Genomic DNA, 18,374 nt, shown 5'->3' on the forward strand with positions numbered 1-18,374 from the left:
TGTCTACCATCCACAGTACAAAGGATGATGGTGTTTAAAATAAAAAGGTTATTGATTGGCCAATACAGTGTAAAGTCATTTGACCTTTTAAGGGGGGTATTTGGCAGAGAAGGGGAGGCATTCTGACTGAAATTGTCCATTTTAGGACCTATGGTTTGCTTAGCTAAAACATATGAATGACGCAACTTGATTTTGACTTAAATTCATCACTTTACATGTTTGCATTTCCAAACGAGTGTTTTCTGTACAGTGTAACTTGCTTTAGAAACGAAAGCTGTTATAATTGTTTACTGCACTGGAATCGCCACCATTCAAGTGACCTGGCCACCAGTGTGCAATTAGTTGAGGCAAGGCTGACTCAGTGAGAAAGTATCACAAAGGGAGCTCCTAATTACTTTTGGATTCAACTCAATCAAGCCCTTTTGCCAAGGCACAAACCCATGGTGAAGGCTTCATTAAACTGCCTGAATAAGAATGGCACAGCTTCATCTGAGGATTTACTGCCTCAAAAGGGATTAACGATGTGGGAAAGTTGCTTGAATTCTTTTTGGGGGGAAAAGTACAGGAGTAAATATAAAGGTTATTTCCATAGCATTACGATTTTGATTCAAACCGAGATTACAAAATGGTTGAAAATAATTCTGATCACTTTAGAGACAGATGGTACAAACACCAACGAGGTTCAAGTAGAAACTTGAAACCATCCCAAATATCAGACATAATCCTCGCATACTTATTGAAACCAAGTCTCCATCTTTCTTTTTAGAGCTTCACCTCAGACATGAACAGTCTTGTTGCACTTCATGAACTCTACAAGTATATCAACAAGTATTATGACCAGGTAATACAAACACACACACACACACAAAGACATATACAGCGCGCAATCATTGAGTCGTGGCATCCGTTTGGTGTTGCTTAGATCGTCATGTCTCTGGAAGAAGACAGCTCTGGTCAGAAGATGCAGTTGGCCTATCGACTGCAGCAAGTCGCTGCATTGGTGGAGAACAAGGTCACTGATCTCTAATCACCTTTTGACCGACGCTCTTCCATAGACCCAGAAGGTCGCAGGGAATAGAAATTCAAGTGGGGACTTATTCTTAAGAGAATCAAGCACTGAAGAGAGCAAAATAAGGCGTGAAAGAGTGCCAATATACTGTATGAGTGTACATTCAGACTCAGGAGACACCGTGTGTCGTGATTGAAGAATGTGGTGGTGCCTGAGAGCAAAGACTCCAGCTTGCACTACTTTTCCCAGAGTTCTTTGCAACTCGTCAAAGCACAAGTGGCGGCATACTATGTTCATGTGATACGTATGCTGAATCCAATCAACCAAGCAATCAATTAATCAATCAGGAAATTCAACACGATTGACACACTGATCACAAAATCAGGAGTCGACTATCGGTATTTCATTTCTTTATAAAAATGGACTCCAAGACCCCCTGGGCGGAGAAAAACTGCCATTGTCGCCAAACAAAAAGGTTAATGTGCGATGGACTTGTGTGGAACCAATGAGGAGCTGCCCCTTGTGCACAAGCAAGTTCCCCCCCGAGATCAGATGACGACAAACGAAAATCAAAAACAAAAAAAACACTGATCTCCGACCTGCTGTTTGATAGTCGCTCACTAACTTACTTGTGTGTACATACTGTAAACCTTATTTAATTCCTATTTATCCCAGCTGTGCCTTGACTCTTGCAGCTAGGTGGCGCTGTCACGGCAGCAAACGGTAAACAAAATCAAAAGAGCCGAGAAAATGAGTGGCGGCAAGAGTCCGAGGCTGTGCCAGCAGCCAATAGCGAATGTGTGTAATACATCGAACGCATCTAAAATTCCGAATGGTATCATATCAGCATCTTTCATGTCAAATTTATTTTATTCAAGCTATATAGCACAGTTCTAGCTCTGAGCCTACGAGCACATATGATGTTATGCTAACTGTTTGAACAACATGCATGTCAAATTTGAAATCTTTATCTTCTAGTATCGAGCAGCTGTAGTGACTGAAGTCAAATGTCCATAAATAGAAAAAAAGCAATAATATTATTAACCATTGTGATGATGATGAGCACACTGCTGTTTTTTTTTCATGACGGATCACACAACGAGGGTCATACGACTCTATCGGTGATTCGGGGCTGCCAACTACTCTGTAATTTCAGGAGTTTCTCCGGAAATGCAACGCAAACTCCGGGACTCTGGACAACCTCCCTAAACTCCGGAAATATGCAAAAAAATTCTAAACCGGTCCTCGAGGGCCGCTGTGGGTGCAACACAGACACTTTGACCAATGAGATTACGGCAGAAAACAAGAAGGACCTGATTGCAATCCACTGATTGCACTTGTAGGACACCAGATTGGTGAAAAGGTCTCCTCTTTATAGGTTGGAATGAAAACCCGCACCCACTGCGGCCCTTTGTGGAATAGTTTGCCCACCCATGTCTAAAGCATAGTTGTCAAACTCATTCCAGAAAGGGCTGAGTGGATGCAGATTTTTGTTCCAACCCACCAAGACGACGCCTTTTCATCAATCTGGACTCTTACAACTGTAATCAGTTGATTGCAGTCAGGTTATGCTTCCAGCAGACCTCCTCATTGGCCTAACTGTCTGCACTGTTTCAGTAGGGAAGAAAACCTGCACCCTCGTGGCCCTGTCTGGACTCAGTTTGACACCTGTGTTCTAAAGGATGTAGGCGTAAACAGCACTGGTAAGTCTTATCAATATGCCTGCTCGGGTTAAGTGAAAATGGATGGCAATTTGGATGAAGAATAATAAGAAACCCAGACACTCGCAGAAGTTTATTGGTTCGTATACGATGAAATATCCCATGTTGAAGCCGTCTCCAAATGACCACATTTTGCGCATTGCAGAACATGCAAGTGCGACTTCAGCGTACAACATGTTGGAATTACTGACTGTAAAATGCACGTAGAAGGACCCAAACACAAAGATAAACTTATTTTTATTATGCTGTACTTTTTCAATAGTTTGCAAAAACACTTTCATTTAATGTAAAAACATGATAATAAATGTTTGATTTAAACTTCCTACGCTTATTTTTTTTTTTACATTTTCTCTGGATTTTGTGTGAAACGCATTCACTCCGGACATACTGCTGAAATGGGGTCGACGGAGGTTGGCAGCTCTGGTGTTTTTACGCTGGGTTTTAATGTACATATTCTTGTTCTTACTAATCTTTTTATGAAAACACAAACTTAAGTCAACATGATGACCATGATGATTTGTTCTTGTGATGTTGGTGACGTGTCTCGCTTCCTTTGTTTTGGCGTGTCTTGTATTTTCAACACTATTGAGTTTGCATGTGTGTGACGATGCGGAAGATTCGTGGTGCATTTGGGGAACAAAGGCAATGATGAATATGAGAAAATATGTATAAATGGGAGGAAGCTGCTGATCTTTGTACTACACTTTTGATGAGATGTGTCTCCGCTCTGCTTTTTCTACTAGTGATGAACTAGATTATTCCATTCAAGCACATCCAACTTTTTTACTGACGGTGTGAAATCAATTCGCCGTGTGACACGTTTTTATCATGACAAAAAAAAATCATTAAAGTCTAATTTTTAACATGCAGTCTTCTGTCTGTTGGCCACTCTATTGTGTGCGGCTGTCCAGGTCATAAATAAGATAAATTTCACCCCTCATCTCATCTCGTCCGCTTTATCCTCATTAGGGTCAGGGGGGTGCTGGAGCCAATCCCAGCTCTCTCTAGGCCAGAGGCGGGGGACACCCTGAATCGGTGGCCAGCCAATCGCAGGGCACAAGGAGACGGACAACCATGCACATTCACACCCATACCCATACCTAGGGGCAATTTAGAGTGTCCAATCAGCGTACAATACATGTTTTTGGAATGTGGGAGGAAACCGAAGTACCCGGAGGAAACCCACGCAGGCCCAGGGAGAACATGCAAACTCCACACAGGTGGACCGACCTGGACTTGAACCCTGGACTCCAGAGCTGTGAGGCTGACGTGCTAAACACTCACTCCACCGATTAAAATAAATTGAGTATTTTTATATTAATGAGGTTGCATGAGCTTTATTTTATTTTATACAGTTTAGTGTATGCTTTAGTTATCATGCACTCAGCATTTTTTAATATTCATATATTATATATAATATATATATATAATAGATATATAAATATATATATTATATATATAGTATATGGTTGTAGACGTCAAATCTTTTTGACTGACTGAGACCTACTGAAACATAAATTGGACGCCCATACCCATCAATGGTCTGCAATGAGTTAAATACTATGAAAATATATATACAGTGTTACTTGGTACCATAACCAGAATGTATTTTATTTATTTAATTAACTTTGTATTTATTAATAAGTTTGTTATATATATATTTAAAAAAAAATACTACTATTTAAAGCTTCTGCAATTACATGAAATAGTTACTTGACGTGTAAAGTGTTAAAAAAAAGTTACTATAAAATAATAAAGATTTTCAAATAACTGAAAATAGTCACTTGGAAAGAGTAAATGTCGGGTGTCAACTTTTGAATAGCTGTACACTGACACAATCCCTGAAAAGGTAAAAATGACGGGGAGTAATGGAAAAAAAGTACGTAGTCAAGTGGATTTTTACCTACAATATTGTCATATCATTGTTTATTATTAGTAAACCAAAGCTGGTAATACTCCAGACCGATTGGTGGCGGTAATGCGCGGAATTCAGCATGAACCCGCCGTTCAAGTAAAAAAGAGGAAGAAGAATCATTGACTTCAGATAGTCACTTCAAGTAGCAGCGAGTCATCTAGACAGCGAGTGTACGCCCATCTGTTCGGGTTCGGCCAAGTCAAAAACGACAATTTCAAGAGGCCATTTCATTTTGACGCCATGGATCCCGTCGGCCAAGGTAAGCCACGAATGTGCCAGCGTGGGCATGTTGGCTCGCTTGGGTGGAGTTTACATCGACGCCGCGCGGTGTGTAAATAAATGTCGGTTCAAGTCTGTAATAGAGTCTACAATTTTCCGAACGTCATGTACAAGTTTAAGGGGTGTGGACGTGTAGAGATGTGTTATCGTGGTCGATTGAGAACCGAATCTAACTCAACTGGATGGAACAGAACGGGCCCATTGCTACGTGCTACTGGATGGACCAACTCGCCGAGTGAGCGTTATTAGTAAATTACTTGTATTTGGCACTTTCCTCGGAACATTTGCCGCTTAGTATTTCATTTGAAATTGTGTCATTCGTTGAAATGAAGGCAAATGCGTGTGCTTTAGTTGACATTTGAGAAGCAATTTCCTGGCACTCAGACTGCAAGCAAGGCCATCTTGTTGTTGACAACTGACACGGCAAAACCAATGACGTCACGTCCGGCACTTTCTAACAACTTCCGTTTAAGATTCTGTTGTGACTTGTAAAGTAGACTACCTGGTGCCAATATTCCTCTCTGCGCTTGATGGAAAATAATTGAAAGCAAGTGTATAAGAATATTTGTCGTTTACTGTCGAACATGACCCATTGATTGATCCCCAACGAACCAATGAGGTGGCCTATTTGTGATATAATATATAAACAAGTTTTTATTTGATTGCATATTCATTCATTTAATCATTTTCGGAACCGCTTATCCTCACAAGGGTCGTGAGGGAAGCTGGAGCCCGTCTCAGCTAACTTCGGGCACGAGGCAGGCGACGCCCTGAATTAGTGGCCAGCCAATCGTAAGGCACGAGGTGATGGACAACCATTCACGCTCACACCTAAGGGCAATTTAGAGTGTCCAACCAGCCTACCATGCATGTTTTTGGGATGTGGGAGGAAACTGGAGTACCTGGAGAACATGCACAAACTGCATGCAAGAGGACCGAGCTGGATTTGAAACCAGGACTGATTGGATTGGATAACTTTATTAATCCCGTATTTGGGAAATTTCATGTCATTTCAATGACACGTAATTTGACAAAACTCTTCACTGTCGTTCATGGTACAGATGTCAACTTGAACTCCCCCAACAAAGGTCTGCCTGTGGAACATTCCGCAGGGCTGGACGGTTTTCCGGTGGAGGGCACGCTGGGCAACTCCGGCAACCCACTCCCACCAGGCCTGACGGAGGAGGAAGCTGAAGAGCTACGGAGCGAGCTCATCAAGGTGACGTCGACTTTGTTTCTGATGTATCATTTTGTCAATATGTGCTCTCCCTCTCTTTGTATTCCGTTGTTTTTTTTTAATTTGTGATTCGTTCAGGGTTGTGCAGAAACTAACTTATTTTTGTCCATTAGTTCCCAGGTAAATTTAATCTCCGCCTTGATCTAAATCTAGTAATACTTCATCACTTCCCAGTATTTCATCTGCTAGACAGAGCTCCAACCGCAGGTTGAAATGCAAAAAAAATCTGAATTATTTTTGTAGTATCCAATCTTTTTGTGTAGATGTTCAGTCCATAGACCACGTAAAAAAAGCGACCTAGATTAGATGACAGGTTACTATATGTCATTTGGCTAATTTAGAACGACCCTTTTAAAAGAATCTGACTTGACTCAGTGAAAGGCCAAAACATGGGATATGGGTCAGTTGAAGGTCATCTCTGAATGTAGCCTTGGGTATAGCAAGTGGAGTCTTTTGGATTGCTTTTCAGGTGGAGGAAGAGATCGGCACCCTGCGTCAGGTTCTGTCCGCCAAGGAGAGACATGCGACGGAACTCAAGAGGAAACTGGGCCTAAGCCCCCTCAACGAGCTCAAGCAGAATCTCACTAAAAGCTGGCAGGATGTCCAGACCTCCAATGCGTATGTACTTGTTTTTCACTTTGAGAAATCATGTTTTCACAAAGACGCCATTTAGCGGTGCTGAGCCATTGTGCTATGCATACATTTCTTTATTTAAATACAGTTTTATTTCATAATATTCAGCACTGAGTGCCATCTTGAGTTCTTCTAGAAAGTTTGGCATTCCGTATTTTCATCTTGTTGACAGTCTGATCAAGTGTATTCAATGTTTTTTTAAGCAATGCCAACAATTCTCCTTTTTATGATTTCCTAACTGATAAAACTATGTATTAACTTGATCACCAATGTATTTGTCACAACGCCCTTTGGCATTACCACATTTTTAATAACTAATAAGCTGCACAATCAATGAACTAGTTTATTTTCATACTTAAGGTCCACCTGATTATAAGGTGCATCAATGCAATGCAATTGTAATTTGTTCTTCATCTTACAACAATATAATTGTTAAAAAAAATATTTATGAGTATGGTAAATGTTTATCTTGGGCCCTTTACTGGACCGTTATGGTGCAGTTTTCCTCCGCAAAATCGGTTCAATGTCAATAATACATTTCCAAGCTATCAGCAGCTTCTTAAAATAACAGGACACAGACTCAAACTCACATGGAAAAAAATGAAATGGGGAAATCCCTAGTACAGATGGGCCTTGAGGCAGAACAAGCAAAGGAGAAGCTCTTTTTTTGTCTGTTTGTTGGTCGAGTCCTTCTCAATGGTGGGTAAGCCCCATTAACTTTCATCCTGTTGTATGCCTTCCCCATTGTACAGCACATTAGTTGACATGGGCCAGTTGGATTCACAATTCTGTTGTTGCAACTGTTGCGAGGCACCACACCTGTCACACAAGATCCAAATCTCAAGGTCTTTGCGATCAATATCAGCTGTGAGCTAAAACTGGGTAGTAGTGACTTAAAACAAATGCAAGGCGGTAGTCAACATGTCTAAAAGTTTGCAAATGGCTTTTTTCTGTTATTTGTAAACCTCACAAAAATTTGTACTTAAGTATGTGGATGGCACTGCTGTCTTTTGTGGTTAGAATTTGAGTTTTGTGATTTCCTGGGGACAACGACTCCCCCCTTTCCCCTCCGACATCCCTTTAGATAAAGTATGGCAAACACGCAGTGTTAATGTGCTGGCTAAAAGGAGGTGACGTTGACATCGTGTATCACCTGTCAAAAGAAAGTATCCAGTGGATTTACAGTCAGCTGTGTCTCCCCCAAACATGCATGTAAATATGCTGATAGTGGAATTCACCCAATAGGGCCAATATTTAACTCCTTTGTTTTCAATGAGAATCAAATATGCTGTCATGTTTAGGTTTTATGATAGAAAATGTATTCATAGATGACAGTCTTGGTATTCAAGTATTGCGTACTTCTATATGATAGCATCACAAGCTGCATTGTTGTTTATTTATCCTGCTGTTGTGTCTTCAGATATGTGTCTGCCTCGGCTACTTTGGATGACATTACCCGCTCTGAAGCGTGAGTTGTTCCATTCTTTTTGTTTCTCTATCTGGCTTGACTCGAGCTACTTGTTGGAGCTTCTCGCTTTTTGGTGGCCCTTCCCTGTCTGTCTGTTTTCAGCTGTTGTCGGAGGACAACTTCAAGGTCATATACAGATATAGTGGTAGCAGTATTGTAACCAGAGGCGGGTATACAAAGCTCATGGTAACGATCGTCTCATGATATGGCTATACAGCAATTATCGATACAAAGATGAAATATGAGCTATTTTCAACCTTCTGCTGTGAATTGAAAGAGATTATTACGAGTAAGCGTCTAATGCATTTCAATTGGGACGGGGGCAACGAAGAATGTTCATCCGCTGCCACCCCTTCCACCTAAAATGGACTGGACTTCTATATTCCTCATTCGCAGCCAATGAGTTAACACGGACATTTGTTGTAGAAGGTTTTGCTAGCAACTTGTGGATTCCTTTTTTCTAAACGGTCAGGGTTTTTTAAAACGTTATCGTTTCTTGGCGGAGCATTTGGGAAAAAAAATGTGTCAGCACTTTGATGCCAAAATGCACCCTTACCTGTTCTGCATACTGCCATGCTCACTTCCTGCTTCTCAACCAATTCGCATTAACCCTTCCCACTCAGAAATGTATGGGCTGCTATCAGTGACCTCTTTAGTTACACACGACAGACATTGACAAGGCATTCAATGGCCAAAACTGGCTTCAAGTAGTTTTTGTTATTCGGATTAGCTGTAATCACTGGGATTTGTGGGCAATTTAAACATCAAGACCAACGTGAAAGAAGTTTAGCATGTCTCCTCATGGATAGAACCACAAACTGAGCATCCTTGTGTGTTGGAAAAATTTCTTCGTGACTCTGGAGAGTGAGGGAAGATGGCAGAATTGAATTTTTGTGTTTTGCTGGAAAACTAAATTGATTTTACACCTTAAAATCTAAGCAAACTGGTCTAGTTTGAAGTCAAAGTGATTGATAGACTGGGCTTCAGTTTCATTAAATATTCATTACAATAAACTACTCCAAGCAAGATTCGAGATGGTCATTTTAATCGCTCACCATGACTCGCAGAGCGTGACTCTCTTCATACTATGTACAAAACACATTAGTGTGTCTTATGCTAACTCATGCATTCAAATCCCATCCTTTCTCCTGCCCCCCAACCTTTCTCTTCTTATAACCTAAATATCGGCTCAAATGAGGATATTTATTGCTTGAAGCTAATGTGGCTAACAGAGAATCGGTGGTGGTTGCTGGTTAAGGAGCCAGCTTGTACAAACTGGTTTCTAAACTGTCTACTGTCTTTAAAATAAGTGAAATGATGTTCTTCAAGCACAGCGATTCAGGACACCCCACGCTGGAAACTGCGCCGAGAACCGCCATGAAAAACGGCAAGTTGCCAAAGGAGGGGTCCTCACCTCTTTGACACTCCCTTCCACAGATACAAGAAGACTCAGGAGACCCTCTCCCAGGCGGGTCAGAAGACCAGTGCTGCTCTCACCAACGTGGGCTCGGCCATCAGCAGGAAGCTCGGGGACATGAGGTAGACACCGCTCGACTGCTTGTGACTGTTCAACCAATGCGCAAAATTCTGACTACTGGCCTGACTATCAATGCTTTTTCATCTGAGATACATTATGACCGTTTCCATATTTTTAATCCATGAATCATTGGGCGTTTGGGTCAGCAACTGGAAAATGATTCCCAAAACAACAAAAACTTAGACAATAATAGATTTGCACTACTAATATGACTCAAATGTGCTACCTCTTTTGGGGAAAGGAAAAACAAGCAGCTTTGGGCTCTTGACTCCTAACTCTTGTCCTCTTTCTCCACTCGTGTTCTTGCTGTGGTGAACTACTGCTTTGGCCTCACTCATTTTTGTGCTTCATTTAACGCTGCTGTGTGCTCTGCAGAGCGCTCCCCTTCTCCAATTCTTTTAGGTAAGACTGTGCTACTTCCTCCCTGCCACGAGGGATGTGTGTGTCTGACTTTTCCTGCGTGGATGTCAGGCAGCTTTGTATTCTAACACTTGCACTTGTCTTTGTCTCCTCTTCATGCTTACAAAGTAGCCACTATTCCATTCGCCACTCCATAAGTATGCCAGCTATGAGGTAATGTAACACACACAAACTAACCTTGTAATAATAATAACAATGTAATTCATTGTGTTAGAATGTCCTCATTCAGATATGTTATCATGTTACCGTATTTATTTGAGTGTAACGCGCAACATTTTGTACCAGAAAACTGAAGCAAAGTTCAGGTGTGCAGGTCTTCGCTTTTATGATCAAATCCCGGTGAAAAAGTCCCGTCCACAGCTGTTATTATGGGAGATGTAAAAACCTGTCTTTTTCCGCCAGATGGCGATCATCTACCTTCTTTTACAAAAGCCTCCTCCAAATAACCCTTGACAAGTTTATATGGTAAAAGGGGTCAAAATTAATAATGTTGCTCCAGGGAAACGTTAGCAGGGCACCTGCTCACACGAGTCCGCCCAAGGAGCGCTATCCTCGCTCGAGAAGAATGGAATCAATTGTTTGGTGAATCTGATGATATATTTTTTTAAATATTATGATGATGAATTAGACTTTAAGGATTTAAAATTGTAAATTCCATTTGAGAATTGTGTTCATACTGGTAGTAGTTTGTTTCACCAGGGTTCCGTACCATATGTTGTAAATAAATGTTTTGTCATGGCGACATATGTTCAGCATTTGCCAGTTACCAGTACCGGTGCAATCCTTGGTGTGAGCTGAGAAAAACTGGGAAAAAAATTATACCAATTTTTAGTCACAAATTATGGGTGCGCATTATACACGGGTGCGTGCTATACTCGAATAAATACGGTAATATACCCGTGTTAAGAAGCAGGAGCTAGTCAACAAAAATGTATCACTACTGCTAATGATGGACGATTCCATTTCTGAGGGGGGGAAAAACCTTTATTATCCTAAATATGAATTGAACTGTAGCAGAAAGTTACAACATTAACTCACTATGATGGCGACATATGTCCAATCCTTTTTGGACATCTATTGCATCATGGCAACCAATGCCTTTAAATTAGAAATGTTAACTTACTGGTTGCAATGTTGACACTCATGTTACAGGAACTCTGCCACCTTCAAGTCGTTCGAGGACAAAGTGGGCAACATGAAGGTGAGCGACTCTCATTTTCTGAACTGCTTCATCCTCACTAGGGTCGCGGGGGGTGCTTGAGCCTATCCCAGCTAACTTCGGTCCAGAGGCAGGGGACCCCCTGAATTGGTGGCCAGCCCATCGCAGGGCACAAGGAGACAAACAACCATTCATGCTCACCCTCATACCTAGGGGCAATTTAGAGTGCCCAATCAGCCTACCATGTATTTCTTTGTAATGTGGGAGGAAGCCGGAGTACCCGGAGAAAACCCACGCAGGCCCGGGGAGAACATGCAAACTCCACACGGGTGGACTCACCTGGATTTGAACCCAGGTCCCGCACCATGAGGCCAACGCGCTAACCACTCGCGCCGCCGGGCTGCCCTTGTCATAACGAGGAATACAATTTGATTTCGATGATAAAATGTAATCTTCTCATAATCAACTGAACGCGACTTCCTTCTTTTCCCACCCAGTACAAGGTGGTGGGGCCTCGAGGAGATGAGGGGATGAATTCCACCTCCCCGACCCAGGAGAACCCACCTTTCTGAACACCTGCAAGCAGCCCGAGACTTGTCACCACCTCACTTTGCAGTGCCGCCCGCCAAAGGCCTCCACCGAAACCACAACTGTTTAGCGTCCCCTCCGTTGCCATCCAGTTTGAAGTTTCCTCGCTTTTCTCCACTACTCATCCATACTCCTTCATATGAACGAACGCACGCTCGCAACGCGGGGCACTCGTGGGCCACGCTTAGACCGGCTGGTGCGCTTCTCCTCTCGGCCCCATCCCGTCAACAAAGCTCTTGGGAGAACACTTTTGTATAACACTTTTTCACTGCTTTGCATAGTTTTTTTTTCTTTTTCCCCCTCCTTTTTTTTTTTAAAACAAGAATGGTGCCAGTATTTTGCATGAAGAAGAGGAAACAAGAAAATGAGCAAATCGCACACTAAAATAGGCGTGCGCGTGACTCGCCGAGGCTCATCCGAACTCCTCTTCAGCCAAGAATGACCTCTTGCTTCGGTGTTTGTCAATATGCCGCCATGTTGGACAGGAGACTTCAAACAAAGCCCAAGTCCTGGTTGAGTTTCCATCCCCCCCTTCTTTTTTGCTCATTAAAACCCTTAACAGAGCAACACCAACAGACTTTGTCACACTGCAATTACTATACGCAATGAGTAAAACACTGTGACTTATTTATTTGGGGCAATTGTTACATGTCATTTAATAGACAACACAACACTCGCAGTGCTGCCCGAAGAAACATTTAAATTCCCCATACTTCAGGGCAACCTTAAAAATGACACTCATTCATTTGTAAACTGTTGTCTACCTTTTGCGCTTTTTTGTTTCCTCGTTTGAAATTGCCAAACTTACTTGACTTGTCATACTGCATTTATGATGAGGATTTTTCAGAATTACATGATTTATTAGCTCAACTCACGTTTTTAATGAGAAGAGATAGAGGAGCAGAAGACACTTGCTGACGTTGTTGTCAAGAGTGTAAGGCTGTTATGGGTCTTGATGCTGGACTGGTATTAGATTACTATTGTGACTTTTGAAAGACTGGTGAGTGAATTTTAGTTTTGGTTATGAGTTACAAATAAAGCATTCCTTTAAATGAGCGAACAAGTTGTCAAATCTGTCCATTCCAACAATGGAATTATTCTTAAATTCCCCCCAAGAAAATGACCGTTGAATAATTAGAAGAACAATTCACATCACTCAAATTTCAACATATTCTTGACCAAAATTCCCGTTAAATCCAATCTACATTCAATGAATAACAGAAATACTTTTTGGCTCTGTTTTGCAAGTTGGAAAGTTATAACATTTTGATGGAAATTTACCACACAAACAAATTACGCTAATAATACAATTGCTAGAGAAAAAAAATCTCAGAAGACTTGCTAAATGGTGTTTTTTTTTATATTGAAAGAAAAAAAGCCTTACTATATGTGGTCTGCGGTTATATGATTTAAAAGAATCCTCATTATACGTACATGGTAATTTTTTGGAAGGATTAATAACCTTAATATACAGGGGGGAAAGCCCTGCTATACAGGGTGTGTGGATTTTGCACTGTGATTCCGTGTGTCTCCGTTGCGGGGGACATCAAGATTCTGTGTGAAATTAAGTTCTACTCATACAGAAAACTGCAATGGTGGACCCTCAGGGCCTGCAAGGCCTTCTCTGCTGGCCTAGAAAATATCTGAATCACGGACTGATGTTAATTATATTTTGGCCAGGAATACTTATTAAATAATTCCAAATTGTCTCTCAGATTCCTTTCATTGCTTTCCCCCTGGTTGCGCTGCTTCCAGGGGTGTTTTCATATTTAAGCATTTAACCAATCACATATCAGCCATTATTTGTTGCCAGGGTCAGAAATCTACCTGGAGTCCTTCACAATCAGTTCTGCAGGCTCTGCAGCATAAAATAAGCGTGGATAAAACTGTTGCTTTAGCCAATCAGATTTCGAGTGGGTGACACCAAGGCCTTCTCATAGGCGTAGGGATACGTCATCGCTTTCACAAGCTATGATTGGCTAGTGATAGAGTGGATGACCAAGGTCAGAGTTCAAATGGCCACCCCCAACCTTCAAAATGGCTGATGAGCCAGGAGCCAGATCGGGAGTGGACTGCAGAGCAGCTTGGAAGTGACGATTTACCGAAGAAATACCTGATAAAGCTCTCACAGGACAATGCAGCACATTCGGTACGTTGTCAATTGGGGATTTTTAAGCCCCATATCTCGTTTTAAGGGAGTTTTTGATGGGAGCATGCTTTGATCGCATGCTGTAGCCCTATGTGGATGGAGAAAAATGTTTGCAAACAAATTGGCTACATTGCGTTACCTATAGCTCTTTGTTTGAAAAGAAATCATTCCATTGTGTGTTTGAGTTCCACAACGAGCACAGACTTTTGGGGAAACATCAAGAATGTGGCCAAAACAGACCAGCTTGTCGACGCCATAACAAGCTGTTTGTCAGCAAAGTGATTTTTTTTTTAATACTAGTTTCTATTTTCTCTATCAGTGTAATAATTAAATCTTTGAGTTCAGTATTCAAGGCTTTGCTCAATTAGCTTTTTAAAAATTATTATGATACATTCAAATTTTGAATGAAAACACCCTAACTCACGTGTCAAACCGATTCCGCCGAGGGCCGCGGTGGGTCCTGGTCTTTGTTCCAACTGATCCAGTGCTGACATTTTAACCAATCAGGTGGCTTCTAAAATAAGTAGCACCTGACTTTAATTAACTGATTACACTTGCAAAAGGTATCCTCTTGTTGAGTTGGAATGAAAACCTGCACTCACTGCGGCCCTTTTGAGGACCGGTTTGACACCCTGGCAGTAACTGGTCTGGTGTTGATTTTTAATAGCAAGAACCTGTGTGGATAACTCACACCCACATAAGTGCCATCAGTGGAGGTGTAAGGAATAAACAGTACACTTATTGAATATACGTATATAGTAAAGCTTTTTTCTTTAAAAAATCGACATAGTATAGTAAGGCTAAGAAAGTCGGAGAATAAATCTGACTTCTGATTCTTCTCCTAGTTATTGCTGTGGTCCAGTGGCAAAAATATTGGTTCAGAACTTGAGGTGGGAATCAGGAGTGAGTTCAATTCCACTCTTTGCAATTCACAAATTGTTTATTGAGGTAATGAAAAGGATAAATATAACTTCCAATCACTTCATTTCAGAAGTCACTGTGGTCCAGTTGCAAAGACAAACGGTCAGAACTGCTGGTGGACTCAAGTTCAAATCAGGAGTGAGTTCAATTCCACTCTTTGCAATTCTCAAATTGTTTATTGAGGTAATGAAAAGGATAGATATAACTTCCAATCACATCATTTCAGAAGTCACTGTGGTCCAGTGGCAAAGACAATGGGTCAGAACTTCAGGTGGACTCAAGTTCAAATCAGGAATGAGTTCAATTCCACTCTTTGCAATTCTCAAATTGTTTATTGAGGTCATGAAAAGGATAGATATAACTTCCAATCACATCATTTCAGAAGTCACTGTGGTCCAGTGGCAAAGACAATGGGTCAGAACTTCAGGTGGACTCAAGTTCAAATCAGGAATGAGTTCAATTCCACTCTTTGCAATTCTCAAATTGTTTATTTAGGTAATGAAAAGGATAAATATAACTTCCAATCATGTATAGGCGGGCCGCCTCGTGGTGTAGTGGGTAAGTCACCTGCCTGCGACGTGGGTGTCGAGGGTTCACGTCCCGGTGTCGCCAGTCAACGACTGTATGGTGTCGGCAGTCGGCCGAAGGCCGACTGTCGAACACCACCAGGAACCCCCCCTCCCAACTGTCTTCCGGTCAGCCGAAGGCTGACCGGAAATATTGTTTTGCTGAAAAAAATGACTAAGTCTTTATTTGAATAAAAAAAGGATTACCCATTTACTGAACTACTAGTGTAGTGATTAGTCAAACAAGAGAGGGATTCGAACCCCATCTCCCACATGGCAGTCAAATCCACTAACTTGAGGTCTGTCTGACCCATTGTCTTTGCCACTGGACCACAGTGACTTCTGAAATGAGATGATTGGAAGTTATATTTATCATTTTCATCACCTCAATAAACAATTTGAGATTTGCAAAGAGTGGACTTGAACTCACTCCAGATTTGAACTTGTGTCCAACTTCAATTTCAACCCATTGTTCTTGCCACTGGACCACAGTGTCTTCTGAAATGATGTGATTGGAAGTTATATTTATCCTTTTAATTACCTCAATAAACAATTTGAGAATTGCAAAGAGTGGAATCAAACTCACTTCTGATTTGACCTTGAGTCCACCTGAAGTTCTGACCCATTGTCTTTGCCACTGCCTTTGCCACTGCACAACAATTTGAGAATTGCAACGAGTGGAATTGAACTCATTCCTGATTCCCACCTCATGTTCTGACCCAATGATTTTGCCAGTGGACCACAGCAACAACTAGAAGGTGAAGAATCAGAAGTCAGATTTATTCTCCGACTCTCTTAGCCTTACTTGCTATGTCATTTTTTAAAGAAAAAAAGCCTTACTATACTATGTCGTTTTTTAAGAAAAGAAGCCTTACTATACAATATCGTTTTTTAAGAAAAAAAGCCTTACTATACTATGTCGTTTTTTAAGAAAAGAAGCCTTACTATACAATATTGTTTTTTAAGAAAAAAAGGCTTCCTCTACTATGTCGTTTTTCAAGAAAAAAAGCCATGCTATACTATGTCGTTTTTTAGGAAAAAAAGCCTTACTATACTATGTCGTTTTTTAAAGGAAAAAAGCCATACTATACTATCTCGTTTTTTAGGGGGGAAAGCCATACTATACTATGTCGTTTTTTAGGGAAAAAGCCTTCCTCTACTATGTCGTTTTTCAAGAAAAAAAAGCCATGCTATACTATGTCGTTTTTTAGGGGGGAAAAGTCATACTATACTATGTCGTTTTTTAAGAAAAAAAGCCTTACTATACTATGTCGTTTTTTTAAGAAAAAAAGCCATACTATACTATGTCGTTTTTTAAAGGAAAAAAGCCATACTATACTATGTCGTATTTTAGGGGGAAAAGCCATACTATACTATGTCGTTTTTTAGGGAAAAAGCCTTCCTCTACTATGTCGTTTTTCAAGAAAAAAAAGCCATGCTATACTATGTCGTTTTTTAGGGGGGAAAAGTCATACTATACTATGTCGTTTTTTAAGAAAAAAAGCCTTACTATACTATGTCGTTTTTTTAAGAAAAAAAGCCATACAATACTATGTCGTTTTTTAAAGGAAAAAAGCCATACTATACTATGTCGTATTTTAGGGGGAAAAGCCATACTATACTATGTCGTTTTTTAGGGAAAAAGCCTTCCTCTACTATGTCGTTTTTCAAGAAAAAAAGCCATGCTATACTATGTCGTTTTTTAGGGGGGAAAAGTCATACTATACTATGTCGTTTTTTAAGAAAAAAAGCCTTACTATACTATGTTGTTTTTTTAAGAAAAAAAGCCATACTATACTATGTCGTTTTTTAAAGGAAAAAAGCCATACTATACTATGTCGTATTTTAGGGGGAAAAGCCATACTATACTATGTCGTTTTTTAGGGAAAAAGCCTTCCTCTACTATGTCGTTTTTCAAGAAAAAAAAGCCATGCTATACTATGTCGTTTTTTAGGGGGGAAAAGTCATACTATACTATGTCGTTTTTTAAGAAAAAAAGCCTCACTATACTATGTCGTTTTTTTAAGAAAAAAAGCCATACAATACTATGTCGTTTTTTAAAGGAAAAAAGCCATACTATACTATGTCGTATTTTAGGGGGAAAAGCCATACTATACTATGTCGTTTTTTAGGGAAAAAGCCTTCCTCTACTATGTCGTTTTTCAAGAAAAAAAGCCATGCTATACTATGTCGTTTTTTAGGGGGAAAAAGCCATACTATACTATGTCGTTTTTTTAGGAAAAAAAGCCTTACTATACTATGTCGTTTTTTAAGAAAAAAGCCTTACTATACATGGTCTTTTTTGTAAATAAAAAGCCTTACTATACTATGTCGTTTTTAAAGACAAAAAAGCCTTACTATACTGTGTCGTTTTTAAAGAAAATAAGCCTTACTATACTATGTCGTCTTTAAAGAAAAAAGCATATACTATGTTGTTTTTTAAGAAAAAAGCCTTACTATACTATGTCGTTTTTTACGAAAAAAAGCCTTACAATACTATGTCGTTTTTTTAAAGAAAAAAGCCTTACAATACTATGTCATTTTTTAAGAAAAAAAGCCTTACTATACTATGTCGTCTTTTAAGAAAAACGCTTTACTGTGGGGGGGCTTCAGCCTTTAAAAAAAGACCATGTCTGGTAAGGGTATTCGTTGATTTTCTGAACGGCTTATCCTCATACGGGTCGTATGTCCCACTGGTCAATGGCATACATTGAGCTAAAAACTATGAAATTAAAAATCTACTCTCAAGTCATTTTGAGCATTTATTGAGCA

At 40.4% G+C, this 18,374-nt stretch overlaps 2 protein-coding genes across 13 annotated transcripts in view; both read left to right on the forward strand.

Annotated features, from left to right (window-relative positions):
• Window positions 1–3,599, forward strand: part of plxnb3 (plexin B3) — a 49,726-nt gene extending 46,127 nt beyond the window's left edge. For all 5 annotated transcript variants that reach the window (XM_077600855.1, XM_077600872.1, XM_077600881.1 and 2 more), the window contains 2 exons: window positions 767–841; window positions 923–3,599. In XM_077600855.1, the coding sequence (XP_077456981.1) occupies window positions 767–841; window positions 923–1,027 (180 nt within the window). In that variant the 3' untranslated portion in view covers window positions 1,028–3,599. The remainder of the gene's footprint in view (window positions 1–766; window positions 842–922) is intronic.
• Window positions 3,600–4,735: 1,136 nt separating this feature from the next.
• LOC144074457 (tumor protein D54-like) lies at window positions 4,736–13,021 on the forward strand. 8 transcript variants are annotated; one of them, XM_077600900.1, is made up of 9 exons: window positions 4,736–4,904; window positions 5,986–6,143; window positions 6,631–6,779; window positions 8,215–8,262; window positions 9,700–9,801; window positions 10,175–10,201; window positions 10,328–10,372; window positions 11,372–11,420; window positions 11,876–13,021. In XM_077600900.1, the coding sequence occupies exons 1-9, from the start codon at window positions 4,886–4,888 to the stop codon at window positions 11,948–11,950; spliced, it is 672 nt and encodes a 223-aa protein (XP_077457026.1). In that variant the 5' UTR covers window positions 4,736–4,885; the 3' UTR covers window positions 11,951–13,021. The 8 variants fall into 8 exon arrangements, with proteins under 8 accessions (XP_077457026.1, XP_077457032.1, XP_077457038.1 ...); XM_077600906.1 differs by having other exon boundaries at window positions 10,331–10,372; XM_077600931.1 differs by having other exon boundaries at window positions 4,741–4,904; window positions 6,037–6,143.
• The last annotated feature ends 5,353 nt before the right edge of the window (window positions 13,022–18,374 follow it).

The sequence above is a fragment of the Stigmatopora argus genome, chromosome 1, assembly GCF_051989625.1.
Source record: "Stigmatopora argus isolate UIUO_Sarg chromosome 1, RoL_Sarg_1.0, whole genome shotgun sequence".
Classification (NCBI taxonomy): domain Eukaryota; kingdom Metazoa; phylum Chordata; class Actinopteri; order Syngnathiformes; family Syngnathidae; genus Stigmatopora; species Stigmatopora argus.

What these genes read in the sequence shown, in the direction of transcription:
- LOC144074457 (XM_077600900.1), top strand. An exon ending in GATGTCCAGACCTCCAATGC is followed by an intron (nt 6,780 to 8,214) that starts GTATGTACTTGT and finishes TTGTGTCTTCAG; the next exon opens with ATATGTGTCTGCCTCGGCTA. An exon ending in GACATTACCCGCTCTGAAGC is followed by an intron (nt 8,263 to 9,699) that starts GTGAGTTGTTCC and finishes TCCCTTCCACAG; the next exon opens with ATACAAGAAGACTCAGGAGA.